The sequence below is a fragment of the Coffea arabica genome, chromosome 1c (assembly GCF_036785885.1).
Source record: "Coffea arabica cultivar ET-39 chromosome 1c, Coffea Arabica ET-39 HiFi, whole genome shotgun sequence".
Lineage (NCBI taxonomy): Eukaryota > Viridiplantae > Streptophyta > Magnoliopsida > Gentianales > Rubiaceae > Coffea > Coffea arabica.
Window position 1 is genome coordinate 45,811,094 of NC_092310.1, and position 19,528 is coordinate 45,830,621.

At 35.0% G+C, this 19,528-nt stretch overlaps 1 protein-coding gene across 4 annotated transcripts; it reads left to right on the plus strand.

Moving 5' to 3' along the window:
* The first annotated feature begins 1,319 nt into the window (after positions 1-1,319).
* Positions 1,320-12,051, plus strand: LOC113724546 (uncharacterized). Of its 4 annotated transcripts, none has more exons than XM_072073379.1 (20): positions 1,320-1,806; positions 1,914-2,039; positions 2,251-2,418; positions 2,522-2,605; positions 2,855-2,905; positions 3,827-3,883; positions 3,976-4,058; positions 4,559-4,682; positions 4,777-4,836; positions 6,186-6,428; positions 6,731-6,811; positions 6,918-7,065; positions 7,959-8,086; positions 9,255-9,302; positions 9,457-9,587; positions 9,673-9,755; positions 9,981-10,084; positions 10,527-10,597; positions 11,154-11,458; positions 11,602-12,051. In XM_072073379.1, the coding sequence occupies exons 1-20, from the start codon at positions 1,462-1,464 to the stop codon at positions 11,754-11,756; spliced, it is 2,595 nt and encodes an 864-aa protein (XP_071929480.1). In that variant the 5' UTR covers positions 1,320-1,461; the 3' UTR covers positions 11,757-12,051. The 4 variants fall into 4 exon arrangements, 3 of the variants coding, with proteins under 3 accessions (XP_071929480.1, XP_071929479.1, XP_071929483.1); XM_072073378.1 differs by having other exon boundaries at positions 11,599-11,988; XR_011834127.1 differs by lacking the exon at positions 11,602-12,051 and having other exon boundaries at positions 9,673-9,775; positions 11,154-11,231.
* The last annotated feature ends 7,477 nt before the right edge of the window (positions 12,052-19,528 follow it).

A 19,528-nucleotide genomic window follows, 5' to 3' on the forward strand; every position in this document is an offset into this window, starting at 1 on the left:
AGGCAAATTTTAGAGTGTTTTTAATAGCATACTTGATTATCATCTAAATTTATAAAATTAACATAATTCTAATATCGTATATTAAATTTTTGACAATTCTGGTTTATAATAGGATTTTAGTAATACGAATTAGGAATTTTGATTTTAAAATTAGGGTTAAAGGGTTTATGTTTATATCAAGGGTTACACAATGAGGGTTTCGAAATTAGGGTTTCATGTTAGGTAAAATGTTAAACCCTAAACCTTAATTAAGCCTAATTTATTATTATTTAAGTTTATATGTTAATTATTACATTCTATAAATATTTTTCAATGTTGTATTATTTATCATTATTTAAATTAACATTAACATTAAAAATTTTAAAAAATATGACTTGGGCAAATTTATTAGTAATTTAATAGCATACTTGATTATCATCTAAATTTATAAAATTAATATTATTCTAATATCATATATTAAATTTTTGATAATTCTGGTTTATAATAGGATTTTAGTAATACGGTTTTAGTAATACGATTTAAGAATTTTGATTTTAAAATTAGGGTTAAAGGGTTACACTGTGATGGCTTGAAAATTAGGGCTTCATGTAAAATGTTAAACCCTAAACCCTAATTAAGGTTATGTTTTATGGAAAAAAAATTTCATCGCGGTTACATTTTATTAAAAACAAGGAAAGTGACCCAATTCCTTTCATGAGAAAAACAAATAAAAACCGCTACTCATTTGATGAGCGGCGATGAAAAATGACCCAATTCCTTTGCCACTCATTTCATGAGCGGCGAAGCCTTTACAAAAAAATATAAAAAAAAAGAGAAAACTAAAGCAATCCAAAATAAATGAAAATTAAAAGTATTTTTATTGCAAGCCTCACGTCGGACATGCGGCGACCCCTAATTCGGAACCCACCCTCAAACCACACCAATTTTTAGACAATTTTCAATTTTGACAATATTCCAAGAAATTTGCCGGTGCATCTCACCCACTAGTATATACGAAATGGTTAGTTAGCAATCAATTTGTTAAGATCCAACTAATATATGTTCAAATTGGTGCAAAACCACAAGAATCCCTTAATGTCAAAATTGACATGTTAATTTTGACAAATTTAAAAGTGTGTAGGTTAATCTTGGAAGTTGGAACTTGGAAAGGGGAAAACAAAGAGAGAGAGAGAGACAGAGAGAGAGAGGCCTGTGTGACCAAGGACAACTTACCTTGGGTATGTTAAGGAAAGCCCAATGGCCGAGAATGTAAGTTGCAGCTAACTCCAAAACCGGTTCTGGCCCAATGAACCCCGATAACCACGTCAACAAATGAAGCATCGTAGAAGATGAAGATGATCAGGAAGAGCCAAAACGAATTCCTCTTCCTCGATGATGTTCTTCACAATTGGCCATTTCATTTCTGAATGCAGATAAAATGATAGTAGCAGTGAAAATACTGCTACTTTAGTACTGTAAACAATGGTTTCTTTGGCCTTAGATTCCACTATCCTCCCAAGAACAAGTTGTAGAAGAAGAATCTTGAGGAGAAGTTTTAGTTTTAGTAGTAGTATTAGTACTAGAACTAGTGGGATTTCTCCTTCTGTTATTGGTTTCAAGAGTATCAGTATCAGAGCCTTTCTCTACAAACCTTTGATTGCTGCAGCTGCTGCTGCTTCAGATAATAATCAAGAAGAAGCAGAAGTAGAAGAAGAACAAGCATCAAGAAGAATTGTTCTGGACAGCCTCAGAGTCCTTGAGTGGGATAAACTATGTGACTCTGTAGCTTCTTTTGCTGGTACTTGTTTAGGCAAACAGGCCTCCAAGGTATTTCTAATTTCTTGGATTTCTTTCCAATTTCCTATCAGTACTATTGATTGTGATTCTTGGACCCTTTTCATCCTTGAATGAATTTTTTACCTCATTGGATGCAGGAGCAATTGTGGTCATTGAACAAAACGTATGAGGATAGTGTAAGGCTTCTTCAAGAGACAAATGCGGCAGTGGAGATGCACAAGTATGGTGCCATGCTGGACTTTGTTGGCATTGACACTGCCCTTGTAAGTTTAACCGATCATTGTTATTGTAGATGCGGTAGAGATTTTTTTAGTTTAATTTTATCTTGCAATTCGACAAAATTCTAGAATTCTTTGTGGGGCATTTATTCTGAATAAGAAACAACTGATACTTCAAATTTGGAGGCGTTGCTTTAGTAACTAATAGCTACCAGTAATGGTACACTAACCAGGCTAGTATGATTTTTGGATGAAGGTCAAATCGGCTATACAATGTGCAAAGAGAGATTCCCCTGTCACTGGAAGTGAAGCTATGGCCCTTGTTGCTCTCTTACAGTTTGCAGGGGCGTTGCAGTTTAATCTGAAAGCTGCTGTTAAACAAGATGCCGACTGGTATCAGCGTTTCATGCCTCTTTCTGAAAAGGTATAATCTTCTTAGTTGATTGTTGCTTCCCACTTTTGTGTACCTTTCATTCTTATTTATTTATTTATATTTGTTTTTTGTTGTCCACCCTATTGACTTCCAGATTTCAGAACTTGTTATAAGTAGACCACTGATAAGGTTCATACAGCAACTTGTAGATGAAGATGGCTCTGTTAAGGATTCTGCGGTATTTTTTTTTTTGGGTTTAACTCAATTATTCAAGCTTGTCACCACTTTTTGTTTCTTGTTGTTTGATAAATTTCAGTCTTTGTGTTTGGTAGAAGGGAGTTCTTAATAGGTATTCTAGCTTTTCATGATTATTTACCTAAATTCCCTCTCCTCCCAGTATCTATGAGCATTTTTTTTTTTGGCTTCTTGCAGCAACTGCATTGATATTTCTTAATCTTCTTATGGTTTTACTTGTTTTCCATCTCAGAGTTCTGCTTTGAAACAATCCCGTGAGCAAGTACGCTTTATTGAAAGAAAGGTAAGTTGCATTTGAATGCCTGTGCTGATTGACACTATCATGTTCCTAGCTCATCCGCATACACTTTAGCCAACAAACTTTTTACTTCTTTTTTCACTGAATTCTCTAGCAGCTCCGTTTAGGAGACTGTAGTCCAACAGAATACTACAGTTTACTCCAAGCTTCATAGAAAGGCCCTTGTGTACTTTTATATGTCATTTGTGAACATTCTTGTGAACAAATATCACTCTATGGCTAGCTGACCTCAACATGAGCTATTATTTCTCATCTTGCAAGAACTGTTGATTCTACTCTAAGAAATTGATCTAGTGGGCAACCGACAGAAAATAAAATTGCTGTTAGGTGAAGGCAGTAGACAAAAGTTTTTTAGCTTGACACAAATGCACCTAAGAATATAGCTTCATCTGTCCATGCTATCCAGGGAATTACCCAGTCTTCCTTAATACAAAGGACTGGTTACATCAGTTTCCTTGATGAATGGTTAGTCTTTGAAGAAGTCTATCTGTTAATTTTTCTTTTCCATTTTGTTTCTTCCTATTGGACTTAATAACTAGCAGAGTGTTCCGCAGTAGGGTCAAAACCTCAAGGTCGTTGTTTTCAGACAGTCTTGGTCTGCCATCTAAATCTAGCTGAATTCCATTTTGAAATGTCAAAGAAAATCTATCAGTACATAAGATACATGGTTGTGTAGCTTATAATTTTTCTTTTATTTTTGTTCGGTGTACATCTTTACATTTTTTAGACGCTGCTGCATCCCTTCTCTTGGTGCAATTAGTTGGCTTTGCTTCTTTTATACAAAGGATAGTTAGCAGTTCAATGCCCAAAGGATACATTATATATGAAGTTGGTTGTGTGTGTTAAATCTGCCTTAGAATTTGTCCTTGTCCAGATCTGCTTTCTGATCTTGTATCTTCTTATCAGTTATACCAGTTGATGGAAAGCTTGATCAGGAATGAAATGAAAGAAACATCCTCCTTGGTGAGCTCCTTTGTTAGATATATTATATTATTGCACATAAGTGAAAATTTGATTTGCTATGACCCTTCCGATTAACTTCTGTGATGATTTAGGTAGTGAGCAGTGTTGGTGGCAGATGGTGCATAACTTCAGGCACCAAAATTCAATCAAATGTCAAGGGGCTACTGTTGTCAAGGTGCATTGTAGATCTTGCAGGCTTTTATTATCTTTTGCTTATACTAAAGATCTCCGCTGAACTTTTAGAATCTGCATTTCATCGATTGTTTTTCTGTATGCTGGTGTTGAACAATAACAGAATTGTGACTGAAGCAGCTGCACTTGGAATACAAAATAAAATGAGACTGTCAGGATCTCATCTAATATCTTACACTGTTCACTTATCCCTTAGGATAATTATAGCCATGTTATCAATTTTGGGTTGCTTTTAGAAGCGTGAAGGTAGGAATCAAATGCTAGTTGTATTCTGTTCTTCAGTTTACTCAAATCTAAAGTTAATGTGACATGTGGTGTTAAAATATCATTTAACTAAAGAGTGCTACCTAAGGTTCTTGGTATGCAGAATGGCATCAGCATGAATGAAAAAGTTATTTATTATTTTTCCCAAGTGGATAAGAGATTTTTGGTACTGCTTCACAATACCTTGTGTTTATCTTGAGAGCTTATGCTCTATTGTAGTGGTTCAGGTGCAGGTAGCATTCTAGAGCCACTTTCTGCTGTCCCACTTAATGACGAGTTGCAACAAGCAAGGGCATCTGTTGCTAAGGCTGAAGCTGATGTGCTTTTAAAGATAACAAAGAAGGTTTTAATTTATTCCAAATGAAAGTTCCAGAATTGCAATGTCAAGTTCTTAAAGTAGAAGTGAGCATATTCTAATAGTTTCCTTTGTTAAACAGATGCAAATGGATCTTAATGACATTGAAATCGTGTTCGATGATATGATTGAACTAGATGTGGTAGGTATTTTTGATGAAAACTATGTTTCCATGATTATATTGTTGATGCATAAAAATGGACTTCAGAATAACTCTAATATTGCCTAGATTGTGCTACCATGGGCTAAAGTATTGCCTTTCTTGTGAATTTATTGATGGTAGTTATGGTAATATTCTGATCTCCATTTGTCTCACACTTTTCCTTTAGGGTAATAGATAGGTCATATTCTGTTGTTCATGAGAAGGGGAAGCACATGGGCAAACACTTTTCTGTGCACTATTTTGTTTGCTTTTGGTTACTCAAGGTCCAGAATTTTACTGATACAGGGACAACTTTTCATTTATTTGTATTTTCCTAATTATAAATATGAAATTCGAGTGATTTTGATCTTGGGGTCTGTTTAACATTATTTGTATCATATTTCTTGGGAGAGTGATTGCGTATTTGACTGCATAAATGAATTGTCCACCTGTTTGTTAGCTACTAAGAAATGGCAATGGCAATGAATATCATAGACCCGCTTAATAATAATGGTTTTGTGAAGATTTCTTCTTGTGAAATCTTATTTTTGGTAGTTAGGGTGGAATAAGAATGACTTTTCCATTTTTAATTTATTTCTGCCTCTTCAGCTTTTGTATTTACTCTCATTTTCTTTTTCTTTATTTTTTTTCCCTCCCTTCCTCTTCATCTCATGCCCACTGCCACCTCCAACTGCCTCCACCACATAATATGACAATCAAACTTATGCTACAACTTCAAATGTTACAACCAAACCCAAAAAAATTGCACCTTCTAATTTGTCCAGAAAAGAAATCCTGATCACCCCCAGAACTTCTTTGGTAGCATGAGATAGATTTATAATTTTTTTCTGAGTAAAAACCCACTCCTGATTTGCTAACTTCTCCTGTTCTGAAAAGTGTGAATCAATTAAAATTTGCTCCAAATCCGAGAATATATGAACAAAGACAACTGTAAACCATCTTCCACAATGAAGGAAAGCTGAGAGAGATCAGGATGAAGCAGATTGGAATGTGAAAACAGAAGAGAGGGGCCATGCTCTTCCTTTCCATAGTTTTTCAACTTGAATTTTTGTTTTTTTCTACTTTCTTTTAAAAGGTGGGTAATGAGAGCTGATATTGCCCAATTTAGTGGGTTTTGGGGGCTGGAAGACCCACAAGTGGGATGCAAAATCCCATGGTAGTATACTGAGCATAACCAGTGGGCATCATTACCTGTCAGTCATTCCCATTGAGGAGTGCAAAACCTCCCAACCAAGTGGGTGTTTCTTATAGATGCTTGGATATGGCAATGCTATTTAATCAGCATTCTGGTTTCCATTTGCCTTAAAATGTTGTAATTTTCTGAACAGATAAATGCCAGAGCACGATATAGTCTATCATTTGGGGGCTCATTTCCTGATATATTTTTGCCACAAGCCGAGGATGGTTGCCTTCCAGCTGCTGTTTTGTCAAAGGCAACTACTTCAGTGGTTTCTCATCCAACCCAGAAGAATTGGACTTTGTATCTTCCGAAAGCTTATCATCCTCTCCTCATTCAGCAGCATCGGCAGACACTAATGAAGGCCAAGAAGGATGTCAATGATGCTGTTGCTGTAAGTCGTGAGTTAAACTTTCTACTGCTACCTTGTTTTCCCTATGGTATTAAGTTTATGGCTGAATCTATACAGACTCCAATATCCTTCTGTTTATGCAAACCAAATGATGTATTTGCATATGAATCTGTTTGGCTCATGTTATTCTTCATAAAATTTTATCCTTTTCTCGGAATTTTGGTTGGAGGAGAGGATGCTGATTTTTACTCGAGGATTGTTTTCTCAACTCCAACTTTTGGGTATATATTGAATTTGTGTAATTTCCTTTTTCATCAAATGAACTTGATGTTTTTCGACTCCAGGAAATCAGGAGGAGAAAACAAGGAGGAAGCATGGTGGGAAAGAAAGAAACAGATTTATGTATTTCATCCTTGGAACAGGAGGTTATATTTTAGGACTAAAATCGATCTTTCATTTTAACTTCATGTTTCTGTAAAGCTGATACTTTATAATTTTGAACCTGGATTTTTTTTTTTTTTGTGAAGTCAGGTTGCTGAGTTACAAGAAGCTGGTCCAGTTCCTAGTGATGTATTTGTTGCTAGAAATACTAGAGTTGTTGTAATAACAGGCCCCAATACTGGAGGCAAAACTATTTGCTTGAAGACTGTTGGCTTGGCTGCCATGATGGCAAAATCAGGTGAACTGAATCACCCAGTCTTTTACGTTAGCATTTTAATCTTGAATTGTCAGAATTTTTCTTGCAGACAAAGTGTAGCTAGCTTTTCTGAACATATTGTTTGATTTACTACATGATCTAGGTATCTAAGACTCACTGAAGGAATTGTTTTTCTACTTTACTCTCCAAGTAAATGTTGTACAGATTTCTTTGCAGTCTAGATGAAAAGTTTAAGCTATTAAAGTCATAGGCAGGAGAGCAATATCAAAAGAGTAAGGTAGCCATGAATCTTGGCTTCCCTAGGTTAAAACTCTATGACCAGTGAAATCTGACAACTAATTTCGTTCAAGAATAAATCTTAACTTCCTTGTGTGAGGAAATGGAGAAAAGTTAATGAATTCTATGAAGACAATAATTTTCTCAAGCTAGCGTTCCTTGCTTTATCATTTAATTAGATTTTTAATAAAATTTTTACCAGCAATCTCTTTGTATTCTACTTCTTGAAATTATCTAATCATAAAAGATGGTGTGATCAATGATACTGTTATTGCTAATAGCAGATGGTACGAGTCAAATATTGATACTGAACACATGACCTAATAGGTTTATAACTGAGCTGATTGATGGGCGGTTGGGATTTGATTTGGGAGCCTTAGTACATTTATCTATATCTGGTCAGAGCAATTTGAAGTTTTCCGTAATAAGTAAATTACAGGAAAATAGATAAGGTTATTTTGAAAGAATGGGAAGAACAGATAACGATGCGAATAGTGTTGTACTGTGGTTTAACTTTCTGTCAAAAATTTTAGGTATGATGTTCTACATTTGCTTGTCTCTCTTTGGAGCATGTCATGGAGCTATTAGGAGGGTACCCTATTATTAATGAAATCTCTGCTTTAATTCTGTTTTTGCAGGTATATATGTGTTAGCTTCTGAACCAGTAAAGATCCCTTGGTTTGATTTTGTCTTTGCGGATATTGGTGATGAACAGTCCTTGTCTCAGTCTCTGTCTACCTTCTCTGGCCATCTGAAGCAAATTAGTGTAAGTTGGTTGTTGTTAAGGATTTTGCACTTTGAATATGGCTTTTATATATTGTTTTCGTTTCCTTGCTAACAAAAGGAATTTAAGGTGCACATGTGGAATTTCATTTTGTTAGTAGTTACAAAATGTCTCCTGTTGCAAAAAGGCTCAATATCCCAATCATCTTTAGGTAACTTAATTTTGGGAGTTATTCCCCCCCCCCCCCCCCCCCCCCAGTTGTAGTTAAGATGACAGAGTATCTTGAAGTGCATTGCTCATGCAGTAAAGCTAAATGTCATACATGTTGTATATTTGGCTTGCATGAGGAGTTTTTTGGTAGGTGTTGATGACCATAACAAATCCAAAACTATATCTCATTTGTCTTGACAAACATAGAAATATCCCCAACCTCGAAAGGTTAGTATATGCCTTTTTGGATAAGTAATGGGTAAAAATCAATAATCAGTTGCTGTTTATCAATTTATGAGTAAGTAAATGTGCAATAGTGCATGGTTCGGTTTATTGGTCTCCAATCTCAAGGCACTGAATGGATAGAACACTAAATTAAATGAAAAAATTGTCAGTTAACCATTATTCTGTATTATTAGGATGTTGGCATCATTAGGTCATCTTTTTTAGCCCCATATGAAGACATTCATAGTATTGAGCAAACTTAGGCATATATAATATGTAGAAATAATCCTTTTCTTCATTCCGATTGTTTGAAATTTTTTGTAAGCTTAGCCTTCTTCTCTTGATGATTTTATATAGTAAATAGACTTCTCTACATTGACATGGCTGTGCTGCTGGATGCATTTGTTAGGGCTTTAATTAAGAACCTTTTAGCATGTTTTATGCTCACAGCTCCAACATTGCTTCTTGTATAATGCTTGCAACTGAGATGTTGATTTTTGGTCTACTACTTCTTAGCATTCACACTCTTCAGTGAACTGTAAGAGAAAGGAAGAACTATGTTTGGGCCTTTTCCTGAGAGACCATGCACTCTTAAATGCTTGATTACATAGAATTAGTCCTCTCTTGCTTGCAGTACTGGGATGTCACATCCTCCTGATTGCCATAGTTAATTCTGCTTTCTAAACTCATACTGTTACCTGATTTTTTTACTGAAACTTTGCTGAGCTAGTTCCTTTATTAACCTGGCTACATGATTTTGCTTACTCTTTTGCAGGAAATTCTATCTCATTCAACAACTTTGTCATTAGTGCTACTAGATGAAGTATGTGCTGTGAAGAAGTTCCTAGTTTCATTTTTTATTTTTTTATTTTTGTTGGGACAATTTTATAGTTCATTTGTTTGACTCGTTTATGTGGTTTAATTTATGGAGACCCTGCTTGTTTAGAGATAGCACCATGCATTACCTCCTTTTATAGGTGGGTGCAGGAACAAATCCCCTAGAAGGCACTGCATTGGGAATGGCATTGCTTGAATCTTTTGCGGAGGCTGGTCCATTACTAACAATGGCAACAACACATCATGGAGAACTTAAAACCCTTAAATACAGGTAGTTTGCGAGAAGGTACAATTTCTTGTCTAACTGCATGCCAATCTCAAACTGATGGCTTCCTGTTGGAAAACATGACTGACAGCAATAAAGCCTTCGAAAATGCATGCATGGAGTTTGACGAGATGAACTTGAAGCCCACTTTTAGGATTCTTTGGGGAGTACCAGGTTCTCTTTTCAATTTGGTGGTAACCGGTTCTTCATTAGTTGCAGTTCCTTCGCTGAAATATTCATATTATAAACAAGAACATTGCTTTGAAAGTGTTACTTTTTGTACTGAGAAGCAACAAAGACAGGAAAAAAGGGGAATCATTTGTGTGATTGAGGTGTTTTTAGCATTTGTATAAACCTATTTACATAGGTTTTTCTTCCTTGTACATCTCACTTTTCCAGGCCGTTCAAATGCAATCAGCATTGCTGAAAGGCTTGGAATTCCAAATGCAATTTTGGATAATGCTCGTGAACTTTATGGAGTGGCTAGTGCAGAAATTGACGAGGTAATATTTGTTTGATATTGGAATATGTATACCTATCAGGACTGTTAATTTGCAAATTTGCATCCTATTGCAGAATGGTTGACTATCTTTTACAATCAACTTCACAAGAACACTCAAACATAAGAATTACCTAGATTAAATCTGTTTCTGTTCTTATAGATTGTTAATTAGTGTAATTTTGATTGATGCCATCACCTTTTGCCATGATATTACTGACACTTTTGAACTATATATGTGCCAAATTGTAGAAGCAACAATAAACCTAGTCATTCTTTTTAAGGGTACCAAATTACACGATATATTAATTAGATTGGTATTTACTGCTTTCTGCGGGTGTCTTTAGGTGCATATATGCAGTAAATGGTTGTGATGCTTTCTTTACAAGTTTTGATATATTTTCATTATTTTCTTAAGAAATCTTCCCTCTTATGACCTGTTGCAGATTATAGTAGAAATGGAGAGATTTAAGCAGAATTTCCATAAGCAAATCCAGGAAGCTCAACATTATCTGATGTGAGAATCTTTCAGTTAACTAGATGTATCTCTGTTTGATTGCCTTAGCTGTCTCCCAGAACTACAAAAATGCCTTATTGTTCTGATATGTTTGGAAGAAATACTTAACATTTACACAGTGTAGAGGTTATAGAAAGAAATGCTCGCATACCTTTGGATTCATCCTATTTTGCTGGAAGTATTGTGTACATAAATCTGAAGTACACTGGAGTGGGCTTTAGTATCAGTAGTGATTAATTAGAGGGGTAGAAATGAATGCCACATGTAATATCCTACAACGAGGTGAATTTTTTAAGTACCGTGGCATCTCTTTGAGTGAGTCATGTTCATATGATTTCCTTTACCAACATAACTTTCAACATCTTTATGTGCTTGTGGATACCTGAATGATGGAAGGGATACCTAATGACAGTATAATTGGTTAAAAATGACAAAAGAAATATCGAAAAAATTAATGTAGATGCTATATTTCCTTGATTTGCTGATATATGTATTGAGAATAAAAGTTCCACAGATGGTTGATACTCCAGATTCTTTTCATAATTATTTGTTGCAGATTGTCAAAAAAACTCCATAGTGATCTAGTGTTGACCAGCAAAAAGGTCATGGAACACCAAAGGAATCAAAGATACAAGATGACACAAAAAATATTTGAGACTGCAGCTTCAGCACGTTCAAGGCTTCATGAGAAAGTACGACAGCTTCGAACATCTCATAACAATTGGCAACATAGGTCAATGGTTAAAAAGAGCGAGGACACTTTGACTTCTGTTGATCTGCAAAGTACAGCAGGAAGAAGTGAGACCTCCAATGCCTCTGAGACTCTAACAGCAAATAATACAAGGCAGCAGCCAGTCCTAGGTAGTATTTTCTGGCTATAGCCTATTGGTTTCAATTGCTGTTCTTTCTGTTCCAGGCACTCTGATTTTAGGAGTTGTAGGATTGACATCTATGCTGACTATATGAGGGTAAGGTAATTATAGTTTTCCTTGCATTTATAGCAGATAAAAGAGCTGAAATTCCAAAAGAAGGTGATACAGTGGTGGTTCATTCTCTCAACAAGAAAGCAGTAGTTTTGAAGGTGGAGCCATCCAAGGAAGAAATAGTTGTTCAAGCTGGCAATATGAAGCTGAAGTTAAGGCTGGTGGATGTAATCTGAGTAAAACTTTTCTGCCTGCGTTGGCTTCAAAAGCAACCAGTTGCAGTAGTTATCTGAGATATGGCTTTGAGGATGCACAAATACAACCACTGGGGCTGCTTGTGGGAGCTTCTGATTCCAGTCCTCAAGTACCTCTTTTTTTTTTTTCTTTTTCTTAGCGTGCTAAATATGATGCAAATTGCAACTTATTCGCACCTACATTAGATTTATGTACATTGTCATTTGTCTACAATTTTCTAATTTATTAGCAACAAATGCACTATCACAAAAGTAATAGTAGATTTTCCTTCTCATAGTTACAGCCCATGATATGAAATTTTGTATTTGTTGATGGCAAATTTCTTGGAATATCGTCAAAATTGAAAATTGTCAGAAAAGTGGTGTTGTTTGAGTTGGGTTTCGGAATAAGGGGTCGTCGTATTTCAGATGTGAGGCTTCTAATAAAGATATTTTTAATATTCATTTATTTTGGCGGGTCACTTTAGTTTTTTTTTTTTCTAATTTTCGTAAAGATTTCATGAGCGGCGAAGGATGAGCAACGGTTTTATTTTGTCTTTTATGCATCGCCGCTCATCCTTTCTTTTATTAAAAACGTAACTTTTATTAAAAGGTCACCGCGACGAATTTTTTTTCATAAAACGTAACCTTAATTAGGCTTAATTAGGGTTTAGGGTTTAATGTTTTACATGAAACGCTAATTTCCAAACCACCACAGTGTAACCCTTTAATCCTAATTTTAAAATCAAAATTCTTAAATCGTATTACTAAAATTCTATTATAAACCAGAATTGTCAAAAATTTAATATATGATATTAGAATAATGTTAATTTTATAAATTTAGATGATAATCAAGCGTGTTATTAAATTACTAATAAAATTTGCCTAAGTCATATTTTTAAAATTTTTTAATATTAATGTTAATTTAAATAATGATAAATAATATAGCATTGAGCAATATTTATAGAATGTAATAATTAGTATATAAACTTAAATAATAATACATTACAGCTAATTAGAGAATAGGGTTTAATATTTTACCCAATATGAAACCCTAATTTCCAAACCCTTACAGTGTAACTCTTAATATAAACATGAACCCTTTAACCCTAATTTTAAAATCAAAATCCCTAATTTGTATTACTAAAATCCTATTATAAATCAGAATTGTAAAAAATTTAATATACGATATTAGAATTATGTTAATTTTATAAATTTAGATGATAATTAAGTATGCTATTAAAAACACTCTAAAATTTGCCTAAGTCATATTTTTAAAATTTTTAATGTTAATGCTAATTTGAATAATAATAAATAATGCAACATTAAACAATATTTATAAAATGTAATAATTAGCATATAAACTTAATTGATAATAAAACGAGAGTTTCGATAAGAAAAATTCGAAAAATCTAAATATTACCCATCAATGCGCCTCTTAGCCTTATCTTGCGGAGTGGTAGAACAGCCACATTTCCAATGAATTCTCTCGTGTGGCAGATCTCATCCTAATTGTAATCATTCGGATCTCCGAGGTGGTGCATGAACTTGTTCAAGTGTTTGGTCATCGTCATCATCAACGGAGGGATCGAATACCGAAGTTTGACCGCATCTAGGACAAGAACCATGTATGAGCGCTTGAAAAGGAACATTAATGGGAACACCGTCGTAGTCCATATGCAAAATAGGTGAGAAGCCAGTCGAGATCTTTAGGAAGTGATACATTTACTCAAAATTATCCTTAAATTTAATTTCTGGACACATCGTTGTATCAAGCATTGTAGACGACGGTGCAACAGCACAAGTATAGCCAAATATGGGTATGGCAGTAGGTGTGTCACTGAAATGACCTCCGAAAGCTGGCACAGTGGAAGGTGTGAAGAAAACTCCATTATGAGAAAAGTGTGTGCCAATAGGTGAATTGTAACCGGATAGTGATGAAATCTGCATTATATTTTCATCAGGCACATCAACAGCATGTGTGGAGGTGCTCCCTCTACGACGTCTAACTGTTTGTTTCCTACCACGAACCTCCCTAGGTAGATGCTTGACAAACATCTGAAGAGGGGTAGCAGAAGAGGTACATAGGCCAACATCTTGACGGTTGAATGGACCAACTACCATTTTATGTCCTAGATTCAAGTACTATCATGCCCCAAATGCCTCCTCACGAATGACTGTTAGCTCCGGATGAGCACACTACATTGGATTTACGGGATCGAGATACATCCCACAAATCGAATCGATCTGAGACTCGAATCAACCTAAAAAAAGAGAAATTTGTATATTGTAATCATATTATATGTTAATAAACAAACATGTAATGGTATATGATTACATAAAAAGAAAAACTGTTTAATAATTTACCAAGTAGTCGAACTGTCCCCCATCTGCCCGATGAGCATCATCTACTGTTTGCCGTGAAACAGGAGATGCTATATAGTGAACAATAATATTTTGGTACCATACAATGTACTCATCTGAAAGCATTAATGATCGCTGCGATATCCATTGACAACCGATTGAGCACGACGTTCCCAGTATTGCACCCAATGATTATGGTACTGGGCCCAATCCTTTCTGGAACGGCTTGAGCTATCTAAAGAATGTAATTTCTTATCCGTGTGTATGTCAACAGAGGCAGGTAATGATTGAAATGACCCAAATTATTATAGTATCCGTTGTGGAAGGTGAAATTTCACAACCTCCCAATATATCAAAGAAACTACTGACCGCCATATATGTTGTCCAGCTGAACAATAGGTAGGGAACTGTGCAATAAAGTCAGTAGAATATGGCTCACAGATAAACTATGATAATAAATTTATTCAACTAAGTGCGATTGTAAATACATACTGAGAGTAAGATTACAAAATTGTATATTAGTTTGAATATCTCGTCGGTTCCCATCTTGGCGAGTGCATCACAAAATAATGAGACGACATATGGTGGCACGTATCTAGTCGTACGTTCTCTAGCCTAGCGACCACCTCTAAGAAAATTATCTCTTTGTACAACAAGAAACAACATGATTGGATGAATCCTAAGCATCCTCTCCTAGGTCCATAACTGTAAAAAAAATGCGAATTGTTCACGTTAAATCACTATTGCATTTAAATAAAATATGAACGTGCAATCATTCCAAAATTATGCATCCAGTACCTGTAAAAGCATGTACGAGCTAGCTATGCAGCTTATGGTTGCGTAAGACGCTTTACAAAGTCGAAAATATAAACAGGCAAGTGTGGCGCTGCCTCAACTAAAATTACTCAAAATCTCCAAGTCTCGTAAGTAATCCAACCAATGGCAACTTACAATATTTTCACAGGTATTGATAAATAATTGTCCGACAAATAAGATCAAAATATAGCATCTAACATGCTGTCGAACTAATTCCTCCAGTGCATCTTCTGGAAGAAGCTCATATAAAAAGTCAAATATTGGCACAAGTTTCAATCTCCCATCCTTGAAGTGTCGCGTCTCAGGTCTAAAACCTAGAAGCTCCTCGATTAATTGCTTCTTACGTGCAATATTCCTATTTCGATCAACAAGTGTCACTGGTAATCCGTCGACAAGTAGACCCCATAATACCTCCACGTCCCGTAAATGACAGTCGCCTTACCCACGAGAAGATGAAATGTGTGGGTCTCCTACCTCCATCGCTTAATAAGCGTTGTAATTAACCCATGATTAATTTCAAAATAACTTGCCAGTACGATCCCCCAAAAACCTATGACACGAAGATAGTTTGCTATTCGAAAATTCAGCTGATTTCATCAGATCCCAAAAAAATTCGTCGGCTCGTTTTATATAGAGTTGACTCTCCTGTCCTAAAAACGCTACCTTCGATCTATGTGTATCCTACAAATATAATATGCCATTTTTGTGTGGACCCTGTATAGGATCGAAAGTCTGTCTAGGCCAATGTGACATGTTTAGGATAATTTGTACAATCAAATATTTATTAATAGTTGACATACAGTTCTAATTTTATTCAATTGTACGTTGGTAACAAACATACTGTCAAAAAGTGACAAACAACTAACATAACACATAATCAACGACTACACAGTTTTTAGATAATTTTTCATCCCGTTTATGCTTTTACACATGAAAATGACTAGAATAGGGGCAATTAGAGGCGTTGTGGCCTGTCAGTGAATAGTGATGACAACAACGAGGCGCATTGTACACCGACGATCCATTTGATTATGTATTCTAACTATGGCCTTAGAGTTGGGTCTCTTTTGTTTAATTCTTCCTATATCGTAATTAAGTCGTAATTTCGAAAGGATCCAATAAACTGAATTCGACAAAGGTTGAAGCTATCTTTTAAACGAAGATTGCCAGGCTGAAAATGTGTGCACGTGACCTACCAGATGGTACGGATTTGTACCTGACCTATAACAGGTTGCAAATACGTGCGAGCATGAGAATCTGACTTCAGCCCACTTGTCACACATACATGTGTCATTTCCAAACTTGATAATCTGCATATTTCTACCTTTTTCATTATCGTGTCGACTAGTGGTAATGCAATAGATTCTGCCTCTATGATTATATGCTTGGACTGAGTGTGTCCTTGCCTTTAGTTCATTTTCCAAGAATAGCTTCCATATTTCTTTAGAAAAAGCATATGTCGTGTTGGAGGCCAATTTTCACTTCGACGTAAAGAGTTCAATAGTTTTATTAAAAGTGAACGTACGCATGCTGTTATTGATAATAATCGAGCATAGCACAATACATTGTTAAAGCACTCATCTACGTTCATCGATGTGTGGCCCCACCGATATCCCCATCCTTGTATAATGCCACTGTTCCGATTTGACAGAATCGCCATTCAACCATTTATGCGCCTCTTTATTTAAAAGTCATATTTGTTCCATAAATGTTTCGTATTTTTTAGCTTGATTTTCTGTTCCGGCGGCTCATATAAGATCCTTCAATCTGGACAATAATAATTGACCGACGATTAAACTTATATTTACTAGGCATTTATACTATGTATTCCCAATCTAATATTCAAAAATATACATATCTTTGATTTCAAAATTTTTGCGCAAAGTTGCTCTGCAAGTGTACTAGACAGTATCGGTGCACATCCATCAGTTCCTTCCACTCCGCCGAAGTATTCATAGCATGTGTTATGCCTCTGTGCCTATCCGAAATAACGCATATATTTTCCACCTCACGGCACACTTAATGTCGCAAATATGACATGAACCATGTCCAACTCCGATTGTCTCCTCGTTTACAAGTGCGAATACAATTGGCCACTACCGATTGGAGGCATCAAAACCAATAGCAACTAATAATTTTGCTTTGTATGTGCCGTTCATAAATGTGCCGTCAATACAATTAATTGGTTTAAGATATCGAAATAACTCGATCACCTACCTAAATGTCCAAAATACATAATGAAAGATTCTGCATCTAGCACTGCATTGCAGATGGTGCTCCCATTCGACAACTGTTTTGGGATTGGCTTTCACCAATTCCTGAACGTACGTAGGCAATGCGGCTATAGAAGTTGGTCAATCACCATACATAATATCAATCACATGTCGCCTAGCATACCATACTTTTTTGTACAAAACATCCGTATTAAAAGCAAGTTTAATGCTCGTTTGTATTTCTTTGATGGCATATAGCGGACCATTCTCGACGTGGTGTATTATGTACTCCACTATAAGTTTCAAACTCAACTGTCGGTGGTCATTAGAATTTGAAACTCGCACACACGTATGCTCCTTCACAAATGTTACAATCTTCCACATTTTATGTGTGTATTTTATTCTCGACGTGGTGTATTATGTACTCCACTATAAGTTTCAAACTCAACTGTCGATGGTCATTGGAATTCGAAACTCGCACACACGTATGCTCCTTCACAAATGTTACAATCTTCCACATGTTATGTGTGCATTTTAGAGTGGCTCTTAGCTGCCAATTAGATGGAAGCGAGGCACTATGGGACTTTCAGCAAACATACCAAATAATCAGTTTACTTTCTCGCACTTTGTACTCCCTGTTATGCTTAATCTACCAAAGTTTGACGGCTCGTTGTACGTCGTTCTTTGTTTCAAAGACCATTCCCAATCTAAGCTCTTTTGTCCGCTCATTTCGCACATTGTACTTTTTCGAAACTCCCTTCTTAAAAGGATCAAAATTCAGTAAAGCTTCCACATCTTCAAGATCGTTTAGATGGACCGGTATATGTATGAGGTCGATGGACCAGCACTCGATTTTTTGACAGATTGTCAGATTCTTCATCGATTTGATCTTACTCATTATTGCCTGAATCATTACCGTCGGGTTCCGATTCCGTATCTTGATCAACATTAACGCCTTTACTCTTAGGTATACTCGATAAGATTGTCAGATTGAAAATTTCCATTTGAGGTAATTCATCAAAAGAACGATTTACCATCCTTGCACTTTCACTCACGGCAGTATGAAGCATGCTGTTTGACTTCTTTTCAAAATCATTCTCGACTAATGATGTTTGTTCGCTATCATGGTCACTGTGGACATGACGGGTTTGTGGTTCTACTTCTACATATATCTCACATGTCGTGTGTGGTGACACCGACTTCATATAATATAGCGTGTCAATGTCATCTTCGCATTCCAATTGCACTCCAACAAATATATTTTGGCCAACAGCATTTCTAAACCATAAATTCAACTTGCAAACATTCTAATCTAGTTGTATGTAAGTGTACACTCTGTCCACCAATTCGTCATAACTTATTCGATGTTCCACTAAAATAGCTTTTTTATATTGTGAAGGTTCATATGCGAATGATCCTTCGGTCTCGTTTATTTTGCCTCCCCAATAAAATTGAAATACCAATGTAAGGTCCATCGACATTTTTTTCTAATCTTACGAATATTTTTATATCAACTTATTTTTTTTAACAACTTATCATAATTACTAATATTACCGCAACAAACGTTTTCATTGGTAATAACACCACTAATAAAATAATCATCAATATCAAATGAATAAATAAAAATAAAGTTATCAAACAAATAGTATTATTCAAACTGTTAAAGTAATGTTTTTCTTTAATTAATCATAGTTACTATTAGACTGCGATTGTATAATGTAAATTACTGTAACTTATATTTTTAAAAATATTAGTATTATTTACTATTTATTATTATATTAATATTACTAAACCATAGATTAATAGTACTAGTACTATTAATCTATCAGTCACTATCTTACTATCTCATATTGTATTATTATTATTTTTACTATATAATTTTAACCACTTATTATTTATTATTTATTATTTACCATTTACTATTTATCATTTACCATTACTTTTACTATTTACTATTTACCATTACTATTTATTATTTATCATTTACCATTTATCACTTACAATTTACTATTTACTATTACTATTTACCATTCACCACTATTTACCATTTACTATTTATCACTTACTTTTTACTATTTACTATTTACCATTCACCATTTATTATTATTCATCGTTCACCTTTTATCATTTTAATGAATTACGACTTACTAGCATTATTCACTATTATCATCTACTGACAGCAAATCTTGCATCATTCACCATTTATTAGTATTCATTATTCACCTTTTATTTATCACTTGCCTAAAAGACTACTGCTTAATTCTAAAATCTGTCAACAAATAATCTTCAAAAATGTAAATTATCAAGAAACAAATACATCTGTCACATAATCTAAAAATCAAACAAATACTTGCCACATTATCTAAAAATCAAATAATATTT